Source organism: Psittacula echo (assembly GCF_963264785.1).
Source record: "Psittacula echo genome assembly, chromosome: 7".
NCBI lineage: Eukaryota > Metazoa > Chordata > Aves > Psittaciformes > Psittacidae > Psittacula > Psittacula echo.
In genome coordinates, this window is record NC_137740.1 from 44,130,141 (window position 1) to 44,154,729 (window position 24,589).

The 24,589-nt window shown below is 41.0% G+C and overlaps 1 protein-coding gene across 2 annotated transcripts in view; it reads left to right on the forward strand.

Moving 5' to 3' along the window:
- TFDP2 (transcription factor Dp-2) overlaps window positions 1-24,589 on the forward strand; it is a 55,456-nt gene that overhangs the window by 10,203 nt on the left and 20,664 nt on the right. Inside the window, exons 2-5 of one of the 2 annotated variants that reach the window (XM_080623403.1) lie at window positions 1,030-1,123; window positions 7,536-7,602; window positions 19,522-19,625; window positions 23,129-23,250. In XM_080623403.1, coding sequence (XP_080479529.1) covers window positions 1,109-1,123; window positions 7,536-7,602; window positions 19,522-19,625; window positions 23,129-23,250 — 308 coding nt within the window. In that variant the 5' untranslated portion in view covers window positions 1,030-1,108. Of the gene's footprint in view, window positions 1-986; window positions 1,124-7,535; window positions 7,603-19,521; window positions 19,626-23,128; window positions 23,251-24,589 lie in introns of those variants that run through there. The other variant, XM_080623402.1, reaches the window with a different exon arrangement.

The window sequence follows — 24,589 nt, forward strand, 5'->3', positions numbered from 1 at the left end:
AGCTACACACACAACTGAAACAATTTCTAGCCCATTTCTAGAAGGAAGGTGAAGGCATGGCCCATTCTCAAACTTTGTGTAGGTTGAAATACAGAGGAAATAGTGATTTGCACCCTGCTTTTGTAGCAAATGACTTCTGCTGTAAATAGCTGTGACTCATTTTTGGTAACTTGTTCAGGTATCTTCCAAAAGATCTTGCTGAATTGATTCCACACTTGGATGTGTAAGACACGGAGAATTATTTACACTTTCAAATGCAATTCAGATGTATTTGGTAGTCCATTTTTTTAACAGCAACTAGTACTTTCAAAGTACTTTAAAATGCTTTGTCAAGTTAATTCTATCTTTAAAATGGTTTGTGCTGCCAGCATTGATTTGTAAATTCTTTTCTTCTGGTTTTCTGTAAGACTGATAGAAGCTTACATTTTACGGAAGATGTTACTTGAAATATTTTTCAGTGTACTAAAATGTTTGTCTCTTCCTGGAATTCTAATACTATAATTCTAATTACATAGGTCTAATAATATAATAAATAAATTAATGAAATAACATAATAATAAAGCCTGAAAATATTAAGAAGATGAGTTTGAACAGGAATGTTTTTTCTTGGATGTTTCCTAAAAATACTTACTGTTTGCTGCGTGTATATATAAGCATATCCTATTTTTTATCAAGGTCTTTGATGCCTGCAGTGACGGAAGTAGAATCTTTCTGTTGCTGGAGACTGAAGACACAATGGAGAGAATTCATTCCCTTCCAGTTTTTAGAGCCAATCTGCACTAGATGCAAACAATTGCATGGTTTTAATTATAAGACTTTAGTAATGGTATAACATGCTTTGTTAGCATGTTAATATAGTTAGGCCTCTAGGTAAGTTGGGCTTTTATATGTAAGATTACATCTCTGCCTATTCCAAGGAATGTACATTTTTAGTATCTGTGCAGAGTATCCTCTGGAGATGCAGGGTTTCAGCAAGAGAGGGAACTGAAAATGTATTTTCACTAAGATATTTTATTACCTTTCTTACAGGATGTACATTTTAAAGATTCTGTGAAGATGAAAAGGGATATCTTAGGGTTTTACGGAATATAAAGCAATACTGTCTGACATGACGGCAAAAAATGTAAGTATAATTATACAACATAAATTGCATTTTATCTTGGCACGCTGCCAGTCGCTTCTGGCTTTCGGCATTTGAAGGGCTTTGTGTTTGATTTCTTGTATTTGTCCACACAAGAAATCAAACACGAAGATCTTCAAATTAAAAGATCTTGTCTGGATTTTGTATGCCACAAATGCATACCCCATCATCTTCTGCAGTGTTTTGATAAATTAAAACTGGTTAGAAGCTGTTAAGGGATGTGGAGTTTACTCAGCTATAGGTCAAGTTGATAACTGGGGCAATGCTTTATGCTATTTCCTTATTGATCCTTACTGGTCCCTTCTAACTTGAGATATTCTGTGATTCCTCTAACACTGCTCCAGAGTTACTAGGGAGCTTCGCATTTTGTTGAAGCATCTCACCTTTGCACCAGAGCAAAATCCTTCTGAGTCCAAGTATAAAAACTCAAGAAAGAACAGAAAGATGGTGTATTTCTTTACTAATGTTGGTGCACGCTTGGTGCCTACAAGACTCGGAGCCTTCCTGTTTCTTCATCTGCTGCATTAAGAAGCCTGTATTATGGTGTCTAGAGGTTCTATATTGACTCCCCTGTCCTGAGTTCTGAGGAAGCTTATGAAATGTCTGCATCCTGACCTTAATTTTCTGCCTAATTAGCTGTGCTTCCTGTGGTACACAATTTGTATAGAGAACAGTTCTGATTAAGCTTTGTGGTCACTGAGTTGAGTATGACTTTCAGTCTTGGGCAGTTTACCTGTTCACTGCCTTTGGTAGGGCATCTGCAGTCTAATTAAATCTGAACACAACATAATTAAAGAAATACCCCACAATAAAGTGCAGGTAATCATAGGATGTCACTCTGTTCAGTAACTGCAAAAGCTTTTGTGTGTATTTGGTTGAATTGTTGACAAGGGCATAGTCTGGTAAAATGAATTCTCAAGTCTTAGAAATTTCTGTTGTCTTTATTAATAGCTTCATTTGGTGTGTAGTTTCAGGTAAGGCTTTTGGATGTCTTATGTCTAAAAGTTTGATTTGAGCTGACCAAGCCAGAAAATAAATTGGTGTGTATGTGCAAAGCCTTTTGATTTACTTATTTCATAGGCCATATTCAACTGTTGTATAAATAGGTAATTCTATTGATGTATATGAAACAGCTGCACAAATTGAAATCTTTTTTGTTTTGACCTTTTGTTCAATGCAGTCAAAGGATAGATACCAAAGCAAATAAAATCCATGGAGTGTTGTGTGGCAGAGTCAGAGTAACATAAGTTGGAAGGGATCTCAGGAGGCCATCCACTATGGCGCTTTGCGTGAAGCTCTGACACTTCGGTTCAGAATCCAGCTGCTTGGTGCTTTGTTGAGGACTGCTCAGGGCTTTGCGCTTTGAAAACCTTCAAGGACAGACATGAGACATCTAGTCTCGGCAACCTACGCTTGTGCTGAATATAGACATAATGGTTTTGCTGTTGTTTAACACAAGGTTATAGTTACTTTACAGAATAAATATTTTTATTAGTATGCATACTTTGAAATTTTGCAAATTAAACTATGCAAACCTAGTTATTTATCTAACTTTTATGGGTTTATTAAAAAAAAATTAGTTTGTGGTGCAGGTGAAAGTAGAGCTCATGATGTTTTCAGTTTTCTTGTTAAGTATACCTGTTTAGAGGATTTGCAAAGTGTGAAAACAAGGGTGTTCATATGCTTTCTGTCCTCATTTGTAGCACTTCTTCAGGATTCCCCAACCTTAGTTAGTCAGAACTGCCCACTCAGGCCAATAGCATTCTCTGTTGCTGTTAGAAGTCTCAAGAATGCTTCTGAATTTGTAGAGTTCTGGGGTTTATCGTGTCTGAGTTTCTGCCTGAAACCCATTTCAAATGTAAGGTTGGTGTTTGTTCCACTGTCTGAAATATTTTAGTAATCTGCTGAGTGAGTTGAGGGAGAAAGCTCTGCACAGGTACTTCCATCTTTCTTTCTGTTGAAGCATCAAGGAAAGGGAATTTTAAAGTACTGGCATTTGGACATCTGGTAAGTTCGTAAAGGTCATATCTTTAATGAAGCATGTACACACCAGGAAGCTGTCACCTCTTACATTCTGAAATCAGTACCCCTCAACTGGGACACAGAAGCATAGGGATGTTTGTTCTCCTGATGCATCTCAAGAAAAAGTGCAGTGAGCTTAGGCGAAGATGTCTTTGCACCTCACATGCATAAGCTATGTTGAGCAACTTTGCCTTCAAGGAAGCTTGCTCTTCAAGCACATGGCAAGCTGTTTCCATAGGTTGAATGTGTATGTAAGATGAATAACGTTTCGCATCACTAGTTTTCCTTGCTAACATTTTGAGTACGTGTTGGGAGAATTATCAAGAATGGCTGCTCTAAATGCAGGACAGTTGTAGTATCTGCTTGTGGAATATTGCTTACGGGTAATTTGACCTTCCTTAGGAAACAAATCCAACCAGAACAGCTGTGAATAATGAAAGGATGAATAAAAGTTACAGATTCTTCTGGAGATGAGATGTTTACGTGCTTACCATGCACATTGAACCCAGATGTAATTTAGATCTCCCTGTCATAATGGGTTACTTTATTCTTTGCTTATGTCATAAAATGCTTTTTTTCTTGCCTGTTTTGTATTTCCATTCCCTTCTGTCCTTCAGATAAGAAGGCACTGAAACAGTAATGACAAATTGTGAAAAAATGAGCAAATATTCAAGGTAAACTTATTTTTTTAGGACAAAATAAATAATGTGACTCAGATTATTTGAGTAACACTTAGTTTTTATTGTCTGATCTGAATTTGTATGCATATGCTTGTAAAGCTATTTGTCACTGCTCCTTAAGAGAGTGGTTTTCTTCTCATAGATGAGGTCAGTTAAATGGCTATAATAGTTTTTCTTTCACATGTCAGTAGTTTAACTGCTGAAGTCGAGAGGGCCTTAAACAAGACACCTGTTTTACACAAGAAACTCTTCAAAAACAATGTAAAGGACACTAGCTGTACTGTATTGATAGCCCAGGCAGATTTCTTTTAGATTATGGTGAGAGCACCCTTTTTAGGACCTACCCAAGTTGTTTCTGTAAGTGATACTACTACAATATGTCTACAAATGAGTCTGTTAGGGATTACAGATGTAAGGAAACAGCCAGTTAGTGGATTCCCTACTAATTTACAACTTCGTTGTGTTAGAATCTAGATTAATTCTAGGACAGAAAGAATGAAAACTTCAGGTTAATGAGAAAGTTACTTTCTGTAAAGTAAAGGAAGGATCACAGGCGGAGCCTTTGTTACCTGAACAATGTATCAAGCAGAAGGCTGATAAGCTGCAAGAGCAGCTCCTGCCAGTTTGCTCCATTCCAAACTCTGATTGTGATTCTTTTTTTCTTTCCCCACACCCTATTTGGAAACTTCTTAGTCACCTACTAGGAAAGGGGAAGAAAACCTGATGAAAATATTTAATAGGATGTGAAGGCCTGCCAAGTGCCTGCTTCATCTTATTTCATGGCTGGATTCATCTTGCTGTAGATGGACAGGAGTCCAACTCCTGCTATACCCAGTAATGCAGACAGTCTGGGGCAGTGTTACAAAGCAGAAATAACGTGAGCTGTATGGAAAGTAAAAAATGAACATATGTAAGTGTTGCCTTGTTTACTGGTTTCAGCTTAGGAGTGGTTAAATGACAAGATTCCTAGTAGTGGATGGTACAGCCTCCAAATAGCAACATGGCCTGGGACGTCTCTAACATCAAAATGGAATCCCATAAAGTTCTTGTTCTGCTGCAGGATTGTAATACTGTGACACACTTTGCTGCTTCTGAAGGCTTAGTTATGATAATTCTTCTGTAAAAGAAACAAATTCCTTTAAATCTGCCACATTTCTCATTTAAGTTCTCATGAAATTCAGGTTTGTTTTCAAGCTCTTCTAAACATAGATATTAAGATTATAAAATTGAAAGAAGTGCTGCTGTTAATCTGATGCTCTTTATAAATGTGTTACTACGGCTATCATAATGAAAAAATGCAGTTCTATGCAAACTAAAAGTCTTCTGTAATTTTGTATCTTTTGGATCACTGAAGTACAAGATACAGCAAAGAATTCAAGTACTTTGCTACATTTCCTTAAACACTGAATCAATTAAATAATCTAAATCTTTCAGAGAATTAAATGTAAATGTTTGAATTTTTGTAACAGCTGGGGAGTCATCTTTGGCTGACAGTTCATAAGTATATAATCTGCAGCATTTAACTGAAGCACTGATATGAATCAGGGAAAAGTACAGTTATAAATCTAGAGTTGAAGGTTCAATTGTGAACTAATTGGTAGTACTGTCTTTGAAGATGTTCATGGGAATGGTAATTCTTATCCTTTCTCTTGGAATGGGTTAAGGCCCTTTATATATACTTTATCCCTGTGACTCCCCTTTTCCTTCTCTGAATTAAAACCTCCTGTTTGTGGTGTTCTGTTTCTTGCAGAGGCAGGGGTCCTAGGGAGAAACTCATACTGTTATTTATTGTGCAAAGGCACCAGTAGTATGATCCAAGAGTGCTGGCTATTCATCTTGGCTTTGCAGTTGTAATGCCCTTTCAGTGCCATATGCTGTGCAATTTACTAACCTTTCCAAGCTCTATTTTAAAGATCTCCTCAAGACTACATTTTTACTGTAAGGAATCAGGGTGACTTCTTACTCCGTTAGCTTTCCCTGCCACCCAAGCACCCGGGGAGGAAGGATACTAGAATGCTGCTGTTTTCTGTATGGACCAGCTACCAAAACGTGATAGGAGACGTTTTGCATTTGTTTTCAGGTGTTCTTTCCTCTCCTCAAATCCAGCAGTTCATGTTCACACCCTTCCCAGCCTTGCTGCATTGCCTTTCCACCGCTGCCACCTGGTGGGAGACAAAAGGGAAAATTGAGAGGAAAGAATGAGACAGACTTGTTCTGTTTCAAAAGCGACTTCTGGTAATACCATAGTCTGCAACAACGAAGCACTTGCTGCCTGTTGGGAACAGTATATGACTGTCTAGTTGGGTGTGACAGGAAAAGAACAAGTCTGACACAGACAACATTCAAGATAAATTGATGAACTGTACTGAGCAGCTCTAAGGGCTTTTTTACAGAAGCACATAACTTAGTTCATTAGGCAGAATGTTATGATCAGCCTAGTGCAGCAACAGTTAATGTTTGTACATTGCTCCTGGTGGTGAAAATATAATAGAAGTAGTTTCAAAAGTGTCTGTCATATCACTGTGTGCAGAGTTTCTCCCTCAAAAATTACTTGCTGAATACAAGTGTGTGTAGTGGAACTGTGTGGCTTAAATGCTTGTACTAGGTATTTTTTGTTCTTGCATAATTTATTTTAGAGTTATGTTACTATTGTTTAATTTGACTGCAATTAAATTATTCTCTGATTTGAAATTATTAAAATTCGATGAGTGGCCCTAGCATTATGTTCCATTATTATTACATTGTAGACCAAAGCAAATATTTGATCCTTGATTGTATGATTGGTTTTTCTTAACTTGGGTACGTGAACCCTTTGTCCCAATTATTTACAGAAGTACTCAGATTTTATAATATTTTTAAAAGATATTTTGTAGTAATTAGTTTGTCTGCTGCTCCAGTGGAGCTCAGTCCCTCAGTCCTTATCACAGGTTCTGGCTGGGAAGCAAAACAAAATGCTTTGTTAAAGGGAAGTTATTAAGGTTGTGCAAGCATGATGCTCTAAAACTGCAGAATGCCTGACCATTACTTGCTGCTGCTCGGTCTGTGCCTAGTTAGCTGGGATCTGAGGGACTTTCCAGCTCTTCCCTCCCTCATGCAGGAGCAGTGAACTTGTGTTGTTCTCTACAAACTCTGCCTTTCCATGATGTGTGTACATGTCAAAATCTGAAATGCACCGTTCTATGTATGTTTTAAATTCTCTGTGTCTCTTGTAACTTACCCTCAGGGTAAATCCATTTATCTTTGAAGACTAGAGAATTGTATTTAAAGTGCATCAACTGTCATGTCTCCTCAGACCTGTAGGCTGTGCAGCTTAGTACTGGAATACTAGACATCAGGCAGATTTCTGCTGTATCACTGGTGGCAGCTGCTCTGTCTTGTCTTGAGGGGACAGTGACTTACACCATAATAGCCAGAATGTGCTGCTTGGGTCATGTATGTATAGTACAGTATCAGAATATTTAGGATTTTTTGGGGGGTAAGAACTTAGCTAGAATTAGTTGTCTTCATATATACACGGTAAATGGCTTTCATCCTTTGCTTTGAATCTCATGCTCTTATTAGACCCTACTATCCATAGAATTATGATGTTTCAGAAATGCAGGACAGATTACTTTTATAATACCGTTAGTTGCATTATAGAAAACATAGAAAGGTTTATCGTATTTTAAGACTTAAAAAAATGTTTTGTTCAGGTCGGTGTGACTTCCACAAATGGAGACTTGAAAGGATTTATAGATCAGAACCAGAGTCCAACAAAAGGTAAGAGAATTCTGTTTGTATACATAGAAAAGAAGCATACATAACACTTATTTCTGTCTTGTGTTCAGTAAATTAGTATTTCTGCTGATTTCACTGCATATGCTTGATTCAGTTTTGGGAGACTCACAATTTAAATGTTCAAAATGTATTCACACATCCACACTGATGTTTTATTACTGACATGCAAGTGTCAGTAACAAAGACTGGATTTCAGAGGAGAAAGGAGAGTGTGGTAAAAATAATCAGAAGATAAAATAAGCTTTCCCCCTTCCACCCGTTTCTCCCCCTTCCCCCCTCTTTCCTGTTTCCTCTCTTTCCCCTTTTCCCCCTTTCCTTTTTTTTTTTTTTCTTGATGGTTAATAATGTGCTGAAGTTCCTGATTTCCACCCCACTCTTAAAATTCTCAGACTTTGGTGTAGTCCAGATAGGAGAGAAGGTTAAGCACAACTTTGTGGTCGGTGATATCTTGTGGTACTTTTATGAGCGTTCTGGACAATTTACAGTAATAACTATGTTTTGTCCTATCCTATTTCATCTTAGCATTTCTAGGTTCATCACTTCTGACTCTAAAATAGTGTGCTGGCAGTCAGAACAGCTGTAGGATTCCAGTAAAATAAAACTGCAGCCCCGTACGTATATTAGAAAACTTGGGGATTTACAATTCAGATAATGCTTCGATCAACCTTTCTAAGTAAACACTGGTTTGCTGTTACCCACTGTGAAAAACAAATGCAAGTCCTACCTGGAGGAATGATTTTTGGCTCATCACCACAGTTTCAGAGTCTGAAAAAATGAAATAGTCTAAACAGCAAATGGCTGGAGCTAAGGTATCTCCCTCCTTTTCTAAACAATGCAGAACATTACAGACTGGTTTAGGCCTCTGAGAATTAATTTACTGTGCACTGGTGCGATAATTGCACTTTGTGGTTCATTATTTTGTGTTTACTGTGTCATGATACCAGGGAACAAGAGCAACATTTTCAGATAATTTGAGACAAACAATTAATTTGTTCAGAGAATAACTGAATAGAATAAACTTATCAAGTAGAGGGCACTGCTGTTAGTAGTAACATCTCAGTGATCCTTATCCCAGTCTTCATTAGATTTTGCTTCTGGGATGACAGATATATTATTCACCTCTATTCTTCTATATTTTTTTAAATGCTGTGCTCTAACGATTTTTTTTTTTTTTAAGCTAGAAATATAATTAAAGATCACTGACATCTCTGTTGAGATGTAACATCTTCTTCACACTGGCTTATTCTTCTTGGAGAATGAGCACTAGAAATGTGCAATCAATTGCTTGACCCTTGTGCTCCAAAATTGCCTTCTCTGCCTTTTTTTTTCCATTTACAGGCTTAACTTTCAAAATTTCTTTTCTCCCTGAGTTTTTCCCCTGAATATCTGAAGCAGTTACTGTTGCTGCTGTTCCTGTTGTTCCTGTATGTGTTTGATCAGGCTTCATTTACCTTTCCCACTGTGACCTTTAGTGTCTATGCCCAACCTCTGGATATTTTCCAGGTTTATTTTGCTACAGGAGAAGTTAATGCTCACAGACTGCTTAGGTATTGCAATCTAATCTCTAAGTCTTAAAGTACTGCTGTGTCACTTGTGCTGATTTTTAAATCTGAATTACTGTTCCTAAAAAGGTTGACAGGTTTAGTATATTTGGGAATTCAGTTTTCTTATTACTTGCTTGTTTCCTGTGCTTGTTAGGGAATGCTGTGATCTTCTAGCTGTATCCTTCTTCTTCTTCTTTTTTTTTTTTTAATTATTATTATTGTTCGGGTTTTTTAGAATGCTTTTAGTAATTTTTTTATTCCTTGTATAGATGATGTCTGGGAAAAAGAAGAATCTGCAGTACCCCTACCCCATATATCTAAATATGGTGCAGATTTACTAAGTAATTTGTTTTACATGTGATGATTGCAGAATCACATCCAAATTTGCAATCCTTGTAAAAAGACTTACTGCCTAATTCTGAAGGGAACTAGATTTTTCTTTCCAGGTGTGCCTAGAAAGAAACATGACAGTACTTAGAAGAGCATTAACTCAGAATGTTGTTTGCTTTGTTTAGTGAACAATTCCTGTTCAACAGACAACTTACTTTGCTCCATTTGTTGCCTTTAACTTACAGGCAACAGGCTCTTGCAGCTAAAGGATCTGCCTTTGGAGCTTGTTTCCTCTGCTTGAAATGAATACTCATTGCGTCTGAGAGGGAATGCCACACGTGGTTGGCTCTTGGCTAATGGTCAGGGTTCTCACCCGATGCCAGGGGCCACTTGTTGCAAGGACAGTCATTGGGTGAAATAATTCAAGTAGTAGATTCTTATTGTTACAGTCAGAATGGTTCAGCTATCTCAGGCTGGGCTGACTATGCATGATTTCCTTATCTGAAAGTGATGAAAATTATTGCTGTAGGAGACCTGCATTTTAACTTTCCCAGACAAAAAATGGCCCTGGTTCTCATTTTTTAGTGAATGAGTACTCTTGGGTTACTGAATGCAAAAGGGATTGATGGTTCCCCTCATGTTTTGGAGAACAGATGATTGTTGCTGCTCTTTGCCTTGGGGATAGATCTGTATGTGGGTGTTAGATATTCTTCCAGTGTTTTGTCATAGATTGTGCCCACTGGGAGGAACTCCTGGTATGTGCCATGCCAACAGGACTGAGACACTCCTGGATGCAGGCAGAACTTTGGTGCCTAATAAAGTTAATTGACAACTAAGGTACTCCATTATTTAGGTAAGGTCCTAGTCTGAGTAGCAAGATGTCTTTGTGTAGTTGGCATGTTCTGTTAAAATTATGAAGTATTGTAGTTCAAGTTAGTTCTTAAACAGGTATAATTGGGTTTGTGAATGAGTTGGATAATGACAGCTCAGTTGTGGGTTTGGGTGATTGTTTCAAGCCGTGAATGAATTAAATCAGACATACTGTATAGTTTATGTGTAACCAGTAGGATTTAAAATTTAATCTGTTCGGGAGGCATACCCAGTCAGGAAGTTGAACACTTCCAGTTTTGTAATCCTGGTCATACGTACTGTAAAGTGAAAAATCAAATCTTCTCATGCTGATGCCATGCAGAGGGCATGTCTGTATGTCTTGGTCACTTGTCCCATAAAGCCACCTCACCTGCCCTTTGTGCATCTACACAGGTGTCTGCGGCTTTGGGGGCTCCTCTCCTGTTTATAGGCCACCTGATGTGCTGAGCACTGGAGTTGCTAGGTATGAAGCAGGGTTTGCAATCGTATACTACTTGCAAATCATTTCAGTACTCAAAAAAGCTGCTGCTTCTCAGCTGTAAATTCAATGAGACCGGTCCCATGAGGTGGGCACTGTAACTGAACACACCTGACACGGGTTGTTGGCTTCTGCAGTGACAGGTGAAGGGACGATGTGTTCTCAGGATTCCTTTGAACAACACAAGATGTGCGGAGAGCTGCAAATTTGGGAGGAGCTGTAGGTTTTAAAGCCTTCTGCCTGGCCTGTGCAGCTGTGCGGAACAAGCCGGGCTGCGGTGGGGTAGAGGCTGCACGCCCGGCTCCTGCTCTGCCCTGCCCTGCCCCGCCCCTCACCCCGCAGGGTGCCCGCAGCTGGCGCGGTGTCTGTGCTCGCCCTCCGTGCCTGGAGACACTGTAGCGCGACCAGAATCGTTCTCAGGCGCGCGGGGCTGCCGCGGCCAACGCTGTCCGTTCAGACGCCGCGTGCCCGCGTGAGGGCAGCGGCCGCGTCAGGGCTGGCGCGAGGCCGGCCTGGGCTCACGCGCGCCTTCGCCGGGGCTTGCTCGGCGCGCGACTGCTCACGCCTGGACCCGCCGCACGAGGGCCTCGGTTAACAAAGGCGCGCGTGGGCGGCTGCCGCCATCGTCTGCAGTGGATCGGAGCGGGCCCGGCAGGAATCCCCCCGCTTGCCCTGTTTAAACGTAACATGGTGGCGCTTCGCGGCGGAGCAGGGTTCGCCCGAGGTGGGCGGGAAGCGCCCAACACAGGAAAAGCGGCTCCTGACTGACCGCGGGCGGCAGGAGCCGAGTTCTTGGGAGTTGTGGGAAGCGCGCGCGTGAAGCGCCTGCGGGCCGTGAGGTAGCGCAGGGGCTGAGTGCCAGCCCGAGCAACCCGGAGGGATCTGTGGCAGGGGAACAGCTCCTGCAGCGGTAAAGTCTGGGACCACCCGGTGCGGAAGAGACCTGTGGGGCTGGTGGGCAGAAGGTTGAGCTTGAGCCAGTGGAGGATGCAGGAGGGTGGAGAATGGAGGAGGGGAGTAGTGCTGCCAGCAGGTCGAGGGAGGTGACCCGTCCCCACACTCAGCCCTGGTGAAGCCGCTGCTGAGAGTTATGGGGCTTCTCGGTGAAGGAGGCAGCCATCGTGGAGAGAATTGAGGCAGGGGCAATGAAGATCATGAAGGGACTGGAACATCTCTCATGGGGAAAGACTGAGAGAGCTGGGACTGTAGTCTGGAGAAGGCTCAGGTGCAGTTTGCTTAGAGGATGAAGCCAGGGCCTTCTCAGTGGTACCACTGACAGGACCAGAGGCATGGCCACAGCCTGAAACACAGGACATTTTCCCTGAACATCAAGAAACACTTTTTACTGTGAGGGAGACTGAGCACTGGCACAGAGAGGTTATGGATCTCCATCCTTGGGGATATTCAAAAACCATCTGGACAGAGTCCTCGGCAGCCTGCACTGGGTGGCCCTGCTTTAGCAGAGGGCTTGGACAAGATGACCTCCAGAGGTTTGTCCCAGCTATTCTCTGATTCTGCCTGCAGTTTCTTGTAACTGCTTGTTAAGTATGTATTTTACCAAGAACAGTCAGTTTAGCTGGGGGAGAGGGAGGGTGGTGTTAGCATGAGTTAATGTTTTTCATAAACTTGAGAAGTTGGGGGATTGATCAGAACAGTTACAACTACAGGAAAAATCACTATGAAATCAGTAGAAATTATCACGAGTTTTGATTTTGGGGAAAAAAAGTTTTGCCAGACTTGGAGCCAGAAAACTACCATTAAGAATTTGTCTCTGAAAAAAAAGATGTCTGGTTGTGTCATTCAAAACTCATAGCGGCTGATAGGAATAAAAAGGTAATACATCTGAGCTAAAGAAAAAAGTCTAGTAAAGATTAGCTTATATTTGATAGATTGCATTTTTAATGATACTATTTCCAGGGTCTTATTTCGGCATGCCTTTAGCTTGTTTTAAAAGTATTCAACACACATGACCTGCTGATAAGGGATATTGCCAAAAGTAAATCAGATCAATTAAATACACTGAGAAGTTCCCTGGAGCACAAGCTTAATTTTCAATAGATAATGTCCTGAAAACTTAAAGAACTCTAAATTTGTGAGTGCCTGGGAAGAAAACAACAAAAGTTACTGAAACCATAATTTGTTATCTTTCATAGGGAATGCTCTTGCATGTAAAAACTGAATTTATTTCACAGGTTAACTGTTCTGTTTGCCTCCTAAACAAAAATCTACTGGCAGACCCAGTGTGTCTGCATCTGAGTGAAGACACTGGGTACTGGTCCACTTTGGTCTATGAACAGTGAGTTGACAATTATTAGTTGATAGGGTGTGAAAGGAAGAAGCAAAAGTTTCAAGCTGGTTAAGTGACATTTACTTCTCTTTTTAAAAAGTGTAATGTAGACTAACACAATAATTTTGGTGAATTACACTGTCCTTAGTTAATAGTGTATATTCTTAAAATCTGTGAATTTACATGGTGCTCTCTGTTTATAGCTGTGGAGGGAAAAGGGAGCTCAGCTCTAGACCACCTGTCTTGCAGCAGCCTCCATGAGGGAGGGAGGATCCTATAATCAGATGAGATTGCAATCCAGATTGCTTTCGGTGGGAATCATAACTTTTAATGCAACTTCCCAATAAACTTTGTTTAATTAGGTCTTTTCTTTTTACTTTTTTTTTTTTTTTTTTTTTTTTTTTTTTGCACTGCTTGATTTTTATTAAGCCCTGATAGAGTAGCAGGCTTTCCAGAAACTTCTCGGTGCCCAGGACTGCCATATGCCTGTGCTACTGTGAAGGAAGTGGTAAGGCAGGTATCTTTTTGATTGCTTTCAAAGACATTTTCTCTGGCAACAGTGCCAGTGAAGTTGTCTCTGGTCAGCTCACAGCTGCTTTTAAGCATTTCCTTAGTTGATGCCAGTGTAGCTGTGTAGGTGGCAGAGCAGTTCACTGGGCAGATTAAGCCAAAACACACCCAGTGTGCCTCCTTGCCAAAGGAAAATGAGGCAAGTTCACTGCATAGCCATAGCCATGGCTGTGCTTGTGGGCAGGAATGTGGGTTGGTGACAAGGTCTGCATGAATGAGTTTTAGTGGCAGTGTGCTGGATATCTGACCAGGGCTCGAGGCCTGGAGAGCACTGGGAGTTCATTGTGTGCTTGAAGAGATCTGCTTAAATGTGCAGGACAATGGAATTGCTTATTGTTAGGCCTATCCTTGGTACTTAGAGATTCATGCAACTGTTATCTCCTATAAAGTTATCTCAATTAAACAGTAAAAGACTGAAAATGTACTGGTCAGTGTAAGCCTGAAGTACACTGTAATACCATCTCCCCATTTTGTTTTTTCTGTAGATCTCTTTGATTTCATGTGATTCTAGATAGGTATGTGATTCTACAGACTATCTAGGGTTTTTAAACTTGGGTTTATAGCCTTAGGAAGTTCGTGCAAGAAACAAATGAAGTAATGTACCAAGAAAATATGTGCATACTAATAACATGCTAATAAATCAGGTTTTCTATATGCTTTGTACTACTCTATCCTGATCTTGGAGATGAGTTCATGCTGTAGTATAATAGAGGACCCAGAGGACATATCACGCATTATTTCAAAATATTTTATTGGACTTCCAGTATTTCACAAGTCTGAACTGGGTTTTTGTGGGTTTTTGTCAAGCCATAGTCTGTATTATTTACAATGGCTGGTCATTGATATACTTTTAAAAATGTGGATTTTTTTTTTCCAGAGCTTTGAATATATAATCCAGATTAGCAGCACTTCCCTGGTGTTTTGTCTAAAAATTCAAAGGCGTTTTTTTGTCGATGCGCGCATTGCGTGTGATCCTAACTGCCTGGCCCCAGCTTCCATCAGCTATGGTTCCCTTGAAACTGGCTCTGACAGATGCTATAGATTCTGGTTGACATTGTTCCTGATTATTTTTGTAACTAAGCCGCAGACCCACCAGATTAAGTTATATGGGGAGGGGGGGAATCACTAAAACCTCCTTAGCTTCGTATTTGTAAGGGAGTCCACGTTGTTTGTGTCAAGTTATTTGGGATGCCACTCAATGTTTTAGTGTTGTGGGCTGGTTAGCGTGTGCATGTGAGTATACATGAACATAAGCATGAATCACTTTGTTCTGTGACTCCTTGAAGCTGAGGAGCATTTAAATTGAATTTTTCTTTGTGTGTGCAAGTAAAAGTATTTTGCAAGTGCCAGGACAGATCATAGTTATACAGTGATCGTTTTTCTAAATATGAAAGAATAGCAACAGTGGTTTTGTTCCATGAGAAACAGCAATAGTGCTGACTGAGGGATGGAAAATTATTTGTAGAATATTACTATTCTCCAAATTATTATGTAGAAGCAAAGTGCTTTTGTTCTAAGAGAAACATACGTATGCCCACTGGATTTCTTTTGCTTTTGGATTTCCATCAGTGACGAGCATGCTCAGTTTGTGGTAGGGTTATATATATTGCAGTTAAAGCCTCTCTATGAGAGTTTGAAGTGGAGCTCTTTCCCATGTGCTTGGTTTTCCATAGGTAAAGTGGGAATAATGACACCCATCTTTTGTGCTTTGAAAGTACTGCTGAGAAACATTATTTAAGAATTGAGTATTATTATACAAATCGTTCTAGTTTGATCCATCTCTGCTGGCGTTTTTCATCCATGAGCTAAGATGACCGTGACTAGGAGGCTGATGGGTCTCATTGTTTTCAGCTTATCAGTGTACCCACTGCTGGTTTTCACTGGAACAAACCTGTGTAGTCTTTTTTTGTCCCCACATGATGGGAGCTATTAAGACTTGGTATTTATTTGGAATCTAATAATGTGTAAAACCTTTACAGTTACTGTTTGATAAAGGGTGTAGAGAATTCGTTTGGTGATATTTCTGCTTTAAGTTGAATACAGAAGCCTGCTGAGTATGTTTTAGAAGTCTCTTGAATATTTTTAGATGATCTACAGTGTGACACCTACTTCCTCCTAGTTTTTCTGTGCTGTTCTATAAGAAAGCCTTGAAGAAATTGTTCCTGTTAATGCTGTTTTGTAATACTACCGTGCCTTCTGAACTTTGGAGATTGCCAGCTCTTCAGCAACAGAGGTGCACTGGCCTCGACAGCCTTGACAGACTGGTGTAAAACACAGCCAGTCACTTTAGCAAGCAAGTGCCCCCTTTCGGAGCTGGTTGTACTTGTGCTGCAGTTTCCAGCTTGTGGTGATAATATTGTCCTGGCCAGCTCCAGGTTTTCTGTGGCAGCTGTCTCCCACGGACCTGGGCTGCCAGTGCACAAGGGCCACGGGCAGGATGGGATGCTCTTGGAAGTTGGATTTCTCTGTGTTTAGAGAAGAGTAGTGGCATTGGTGATACCAATTGCAAAATCTGGCTCTTCAGGTTGGTCTGCTGGTGTGAGATAACTGAACCAAACATCATGTTTGCTGTGAGGACAGATGGGAGGGTGGTGCTTCCACCATTTAAATATTTGGAGCAGTTGAGGTCACATGAGTATCTGGACTGCGACCCTATTCTGAGAGGGAGAGAAAGGGGAAACCCCAAACAAACAAAAAGAAACCCATGAGGTAGTGAATATTTTATTCATAGTGATAAAACTTTTTATTTACTGGTTTTTCAACTGCTGATTTATACACAGAATGATCTCATTGTGAAAAGTTTGGTTGCTCTTTCCTTCTGTCCGTGCTGGATGAGAGAGACCTCACTCACAAAAATAAACTGGTCCCTTTCCATCCTACCTGTGTTTAAAAGTCTGTACAGTCACACACTTGTATTTACCCATAAAGAAGTTAAAAAGGAAGGGCAGGGAAGCTTGATCAGTTCTTAAGATCATTTTGACAATGCTGCTGCCAAATGTGGGATTTTTGTAGGGATTAGAAGATGAAAATGTTTCTTACCTCCAGCAACTCTAGTCAAAAACACTTCACAACATATGTCATATGTAAGCAACTGTCTTTTTTAAATGAAGTAATTTGAAGGACTCTTTACTAAAGCTGCCTTAATGATGGCTGTATACCTTTATCTAGGTAGCCTTGTACATGAAAGCTCAGTGCAGCAGTAGCTCTGCATTAGGGTTTTTCCCAGGACTGCTGCAGTAAATCTGGTGTTTGTGTGTGGGTTTGGTGTGGGCATTGTATTTTTAAGCTACAGTTTTCAGAGAGTCTGTGTGTGTGTGTGCGTACGCACGCATGCGCAACGGGAGGCACATATGTACGTATGTGCAAAGAGATCACCAGCTACCTACCACGTGTTGAGAAGGAAACAAACTGCATGCACAGCAACTGATGTAGGGTGGTGGGTAGATGCATATCCGACAACAACAGTGCTAACTGTACTGTGCACCAGCAGTACTAGTTGTACAGTACAGTGAGTCTGACACGTTCCAGTCTTGCGTTGTGAATCGTGACGTTACAGTGCCTCTTGCAGGCCAGCAGTGTGGCTGAAGGTGGCTCTGTGCTGCAGCCCTGTAGTAAAAGAACTGTTGGCCAGGAGCTGACATCTCAGAGTTTAACTGCACTTTCCATGTGACTTTATGTGGTCAGCACCAGAGAAAGTAATTTGTTTCCTCTAATCAGAAAAGGGGTGAGGAGAAAGCATGAGAGCTGATCCCAGAGGAAAACGTGCCACAGGTTTCAGCTGCAGCAGCAAAGAGGGAGATTTCTACAGCAGTACTGGGAAGTGACAGGCACGTCACTGATAACAGCAGCCTGCAGTGGGAGGGGAAATTATTTTTTGATGGGAATATGCCAGCACAGCTTAGCACATCCTGGGCAAAATCCTGTGGCAAAAGTAAAACTGACAAGTGACTGGCCAGTTGAGAGAACTATTTTGAGCTCAAAATGGGAACACAGGGTACATAAGTCAGGAATTATTGTTGTCTTGTGCACTCTGGCACTACCTCACAAGAGCAGTTTTATAACAGAGCAGGAAGGTGCCGTGGGGTGGGTTTGTGTATGTGTGGGGTCTGTAAGTGGGTTTTTTTCCTAGATGAGTTAGTTAACCCATAGATCACTCAATTTATTGAGTTTAGAAGAAGCAAGCTGCTTCTGAGGATGTTCTCAGATACAGATCTGCCTTTTGGAAAATCAGCATCAAGTAGTAGTGTTACTCCAGATGCCGAAGGAATTTACACAGAACATTACAACATCCTTGTCTGAAATTGTAAATATTTCTCATACTTGTTCATTTTTGTAAGGGGCAGACATGTCTGTGTACATCTGTTCAACCTCTTTGCTGTACCTACAGAAGATCCTTTTTTAAGTTTTCTTTTTCTCTCAATTGTATTGCTCTGTTTGTTACAGAGAAGCTACCCTGTTGAATGTATGATTTTCCAGTTGCCTCATGGCAGAACATAGGTGCACTAGAATAATAACCTGAACGACCATGGTTGAGGACCACATAAGAAGAGGAAAGTGAGCAGTGGAGGGGAACAGCTTATAGGAGAAAAGACTGGGGAACAGCGACGTGCAGCCCCACCAAGTCACCTTGGGACCATCTGAGCTCAGTGGGCTATGGGCCAGCTGCTGTGGCAGGGAGGTGTGGTGAGGGCTGGGTGTGCGCTGTTCTGAGGAACCTGTCAACGCCGGTGCTTTCAGTTTCCGTCTGCGGTGCCTGGGAGTCTCAGTGGCTCTTCAGGAGCCAGTCCTTGTCTTTACAGCCAATGACCCCAGCCAGGCCCAAGCTGCCCCTGGATTACAAGGCAATGCTAGCTCCTCCTTGTATTTGATTCTGCCTCCAGACCCACTGCTGTCATTCCCCATGTGGAACAAGGCTGTGTGTAAGAATTGGAGGAGTTGTTTGATCGACTGTCATAGAGACAGAAGCTGGGGCTGCCACCATACCCACAGATAAATATATTCACTGCTTTGAGTAGCTTGTATGCACCAGTTTGAACACTCGTGGGCTAATGGTAGTGCTGTATGACAGTTTGATTAAGACAATAAGTCTGAATAATTAAGATTACAAGATACGATTTGGCCTAGAGGAGGAGCAGCACCATTTCTGAGGCTCTCGGCATAGAGCTGCACTTCCTGAGGGCAGGATGAGCTAGATCGATAAGCAGTCCAGGATCATAAAGATGATAAACATCTTGGGATGATTACATGCTGGATTAGAGATCACATGGCTGGCTTTATCTTGATGTCCATCTGCCCACTCTGGTACTTCAGGTAAGTAGTAAAGGTGTCATTTACACTGATAAGCTGCAATAGGCTTACTTCACTGGTGTCCCTGCCCATGGCAAGGGATTGGAACCAGATGATCTTTAAGGTCCTTTCCAGCCCAAACTATTCTGTGATTCTGTTTATAGAATAACACTTTGTACATGTGCTTATGTTATAAATAGGGTTTGTATGCCGACTTCTAGAAAAAAGTGCACTCATTCATTTTAACTGTTAGTGCTGAGGTATGACAGGCAGTGTGCTCTTAGGCAAGAAAATATTGTTTCTGGAAATAAACCACATAATTTTAAAGCTAAAGTATTGCAGGTGTAGTTCTGTGAGGTGTTTCTGTGACATCTGCTGAAAGGTCTGGAGGTTTTTATGTGAAGGTGTGTTTGCAGTGGATGAGTCAAAAAAGCTAACCTGAGTCCAAAATGTTCAAATGATGTGAGAATTTGCCTAAGTGTTAGTCATTGATTACTAAGGAAGTAATCTAGAACTCTTTTTACTGCTCTCTTTAGGTAACATTTCAATAATCACATTGCCAGTTTCCAGCACCAACTCTCCAACGAAGATTTTGCCCAAAACCTTAGGACCGATCAATGTGAATGTTGGACCCCAAATGGTAAGTTCTAACTTGTGTAACAAGCCACATGGCTTCCTGCTAGTGTAAAATGGAAACATGAGAAGCAAAGATGTGAGTAGTGCTAAGAGCATGCTGCTTCCTGCCTCAGCTGCAAAAGCTGCTCAGGTGCCCCACCTGGGTGGAAAGGTGATGATGTATGGGTACTGCCACTCGCAGCAGCCGTCCTGCATATGTGACCTTGGGGGATACCTGTCCTCCTGGCTTTGAATGGACATGGATACACTTCACCAGCTGCCGTTTTAACTCAAAAGTGTGGTAAGAAAAAACCCAAAATACCCCATTAAGAATTTTATTGAAACTCTGTGACTATTGTGAGTCATTCTCACCAGTGGATCTCCAGCAGCACCAAGCAGTAAATGTCTTGAGTGTGACACTGAAGATTTAACTTACTGAAGCTCCTCTTGTTAAAACTGTCTTTTCCTGTCAGTGATAACCATGCGTGTATTGCCAGTCTGGCTTTGAGAAAAAATTTGAGTGTTCTGGTGGCCAGAGAACTAATTAGGTGATGTCAATACAGGGAACTGTTTCTAGTAACCTGCTTGTCAGGCACTTATTCTGACTGCAATTACCATTTGATGAGTTTTATAAACAGTTGTGTTGGGTGTTTTTCACATCACTGTTCTTCAGTGGCCCCAGTTGGGTAGAGGGGCACAGGCATTGCAGCAGCCCCCGTGCTGTGTTCTCTGTGGTGCAGAGCTCTCCAGCTGCAGTAGTACCCACAGGGTGTCTGCCAGGGGACTGTCCAGTGCCTCAGTACTGGTACATGTCCCACTGGAGCGTGTGCCCTGTGGCATTTCACTGGGGTAGTTCTGCTACAGAAGCTGTATTTTGTGAGTTCAGTAAATAATAGCTGAGAACAGGGGTGAGCAGTCCCTGCTCTTACGAGTGACTTATCAAGTCCTTGCTCTAGCGTTAAACGAACCTATTTACAATTTAGATTCTACAGCAGGTAGAAGTTGCAAAAGCTACTGCATGGTATGAGATGCACATTTATCTCTTTACTATTTTTATAATATTTAATTTTTTATTATTATTTTACTCTGCTGCTTTGCAAGGATAGATCTCTATTCAGGAAAGATTTTCTTATTAAATAGCCATTTACGCAGGCCTTGTAAAACATCAGTGGAGAGCTGTGTGTGTTGTCTGCTAGACCATTTAAAGAAAATGTTTGCAAGTTCGTAACAGAGGGAATGTCAGCACTCCTTTGCCATCTTGCTTGCCTTAGCAATACCCTGCTGCTGTGAGGGGGTTCTGGTGTTATTTAACCACTGCAGGCTTCAGCCCTTGGGGCACTCTAGGCCCTCCAGGCCAGCACACAGCCCCAAGAGCAGTGGAGGGGGCTGTTGGCTGCATGGTGACCATCACTCTGAATCCCCTGGGGCTGGGCAGACAGTGGAATCGGCACAATCTGCAGGCTGGATTCTTCTGTATAAGAGTTTGTTACAGCTTCTCTAGATTTGGTCTGTAGGCATAAATATAAGAGCGTGTTATTGATAAAATGTGTTTAATTACAGGAATTTAACACATCCTGGAGGTGCTCTGTTCACTAAATTAGGGTGAGGTCTTCTGTTTTGTTTTATGTTATACAATGAATTTATGTGATTACTTCAGGCACAATGGAAAAGTACTTGCTGTTAAGATGGAATTAGTGCTCTGAAAATACACGGTGCAGCATTTTTTTGTGAAAGCAAAAGCATTCACTAGTAAACTTGAAAGTGACACTGAAATAATGCCAGTTTGTGTACCTGTGGCTATAACAGGCAGCTCTGGGCTGGATTTTTGTGCGGGGGGAAAGGGGTGACAGCCATGGGAGGGGGCTGCTGCTGCTGGGGTCCCTCAACACTAGATGGCACCAAGGGACAGGGGACATGGTCGGTCCCATTGTGATTTGCCACCTCTGTTACAGTGGTCACACAAAAATGAAGAAGCTGGATATAAAATACTCCTTTACAACACATTTGATCTGGGATTTACAAGGCATCAGTAGAGCAATGTGAAACTTCAGAGAGGGTGGAATGTGGTGAAATGCATTTCAGTGTGCAAAATACCTCACAATCTCTGTGGCACGTGTCTGCAGTTTGCTGCAGAACCATACGCTCTCTGCAGATAGACGTGCTTTTAGTGTTGCAAGGAACTGGTGTAAAAAGTTAATGGATTGGACCGATGTTTAATTGAAATGTTGCATTACTGACTCTCACGTCCTTGTGTTACACCAGTGCTGAGCCTAAGCAAGCTTTTACAAATTAATCATTCAAGCGAAAACTGCTCCTATGCCTGTGTGTAAAGCAGCCAGCCTGGGATATTCTGCTCTCCACTATCAACCACTAAATATCTAACTTGTTCCTGTGTGGTGGTTTCCCTAAATTTCTGGTTTCGCTTGGTTTTGTCAAGCTATCCACTTGCAAAAATAAGTAAGGTCATTTTAAGGCTTTAAGACCAAAAAATACATATATGTAATTACGATGTGGGGTTGGGAGGGATGTGAAGTAATGCTCCATGAGTTAAGGAAATGCAAAATTCTTCAGATAACATTTTTTGTACTTGTTTGAACAATACTGATGGACACCAAAGTTTCTGCTGTGTACTTATATGGGTATTGGGTAAGTTAAGTAGTAAAGGAAACTACAGAGTTTAATACAGTCAGTACTCAAAATGTCACCTACAAACAGAGTACTATAAAGTTTTAAAAAGTGAAATAAGGCATATGAGTAAAAAGCATTGTCTAAGCGGCTTTGGTATGAATTTACCATACTGGAATAAAAATAATTTACCATGTATTTTCTTTTAAAGTTTAACTAATTAATGCTGTTCTGCTTTTACGTACTGTCTGAATTCTTCTGGTGACCTACGTTAAAGAATGAATGAGATGAGATTTAAGAATTGTGACCAAGTGTCTTAGTGTTAACAAACACTGTACAATTTCTCCAGGTTTGACTGCATGTAAGTTCAGTCCATGCTGTATAGACTTTACATGTCATTCTAGAGGTACAGTGTTGTGTTATTAGATTGCTGGAATACCTTGAGATCTCGTGAATGCTGTGAATGCTTTGCCTGCAGCTCAGGTTGTCTCTGGTACCAAAGGCAAATAATTACAAGAGGCAAACCCATTGGAAAGAAGGTTTTATTGATTACAGTGATCAAGAAATTGCCTGGGAGTACTTTTGAGGAAACAGTTACATGTGCATGGGCATAGATCCTGTCTGCCAGAACTTGTTCAGTTCTTGTCTAGATGAGTAATACAGTAATATGGTGCAATTAGTAGAAATCTTAGCAGCATTCTTTCATACTTTCATGTATGAAAAGCTGCTTATGACATCTCTTCTGTATGTTTTGATTGCTGCTTGCATCTGGTACAGAAGTTGTTGGGGTTTTGTTGGGTTTTTTGGTGGTTTTCCCCTTGGTACCATCCTTAGTGAGGCTCTGGGGCTGTGGTAAACTCTGCTTTCTTAACAGAGCTGTGTTTTTATTTCTAAATTTCATAGATCATAAGCTCATCGCAAAGACTGACCAATTCAGGGAGTGTTCTCATTGGGAGTCCATATAACCCAGCTCCAGCAATGGTCACACAGGCACACATAACGGAAGCTTCTGGCTGGGTCCCAGGGTAAGATTTTTGTTTTATTAAAAGGTGTTTGAGGATCTGTTCTGATCTTTTTCTTTACTTATACTGTTGTGTCTCTATGTTGTGTCAAACCTTCTGGTTCCTGCACAACTATAAAGCAGTATGCTCTTCAGACTGTTATGCACTTTTGATGTCTGGAGCACATGAACATGGAAGTGCAAGCATTGGTCACTTCACAGTCTGTTTAAATTTTGTTCCATGGCAGCTTATGAGTGAGAGTCACAAATTCATGAGTCCAGTTAAAACAAGCCTTTATTTTTTTTCATGAATTCATGGTATATCCAAATAGCTTTGCTCTTGAACAGAGGGAGAGACAGTCAGAAACACTTTCAAAGGTGTTTAAGACCTAACTCTAATGGAAAATGTTGAATGTAATCAGTGTTATATTTCTACTATTTTACAATAGCAACAAGTTTTCATGGGGTTTTGAGGTACTCCATAGTGATATGACTGTCTTTATCTCCTCTAAGGAAATCTGGTCTTTACAGTATTTCATGGTTTGGGTTTTTTTTTTCAATACCAGTACTGCTGAGCCTTTCTGTCTCAAGACAGATGTAGTGCTTTGCCTCTGAAAACAAAACATTTATTTCTGCATCTCAGTTAACTTCTGTAATCAGTGATGAGTGTCAGTGGTACCTTTCCAGCCTCAGAGGTGGGAAAATGGAGTATCTTAAGAAACAGCAGAAGGGAGAGTACAGTGGTTGTACCTTGACTTTCTTTATTCTGTGCTGTAAGCAAGGAGTGTCCTAGGCTTGTACTTCCCAGTCACTGTATCCCCAGCACCGAATCAATGAACTGCATGCCCAGCTGGGAGGTTTTTAAGTTAAGATTTATTTTTTTTCCCTGAGTATGTGTTTATTTCCATAAATCCCTTTTAAATCTCTTAGTTCTGATTGTATCTGGAAAAGGAGTTGTCAAAGATTACTTTGTTTCAGCAAATTTTGGGACATGTGGAGGCCAGACAGAAGTTGGTTCAGTCCCCAGAGGAAACGAAAAGCTGTAGTGTCTGTTCACAGCTGCTAAACCAGAGACTCAACACTCATTAGCTTTCTTAAGCTTCATCAAAACCTGGTGATGGAGATTACCAGAGGGAAGCCTATTGCAGTGCGTCAACCACCACCACCAAGGAAGAGCACCATCCTTTTATTCATATCCTGTCAAAATCCACAGTATTTCCAATGAGCCTAACTATTGTTTCACCCATAAAAAGGAGCAAGATGTGCTCCAGACTGGCTGATCAGTATTGATCCCTTCAGAAGTCCATACAACAGGTCATATTTTCATCTGAAGATCAGAGGTGAGGAAGGCTCTGTGGTACTGC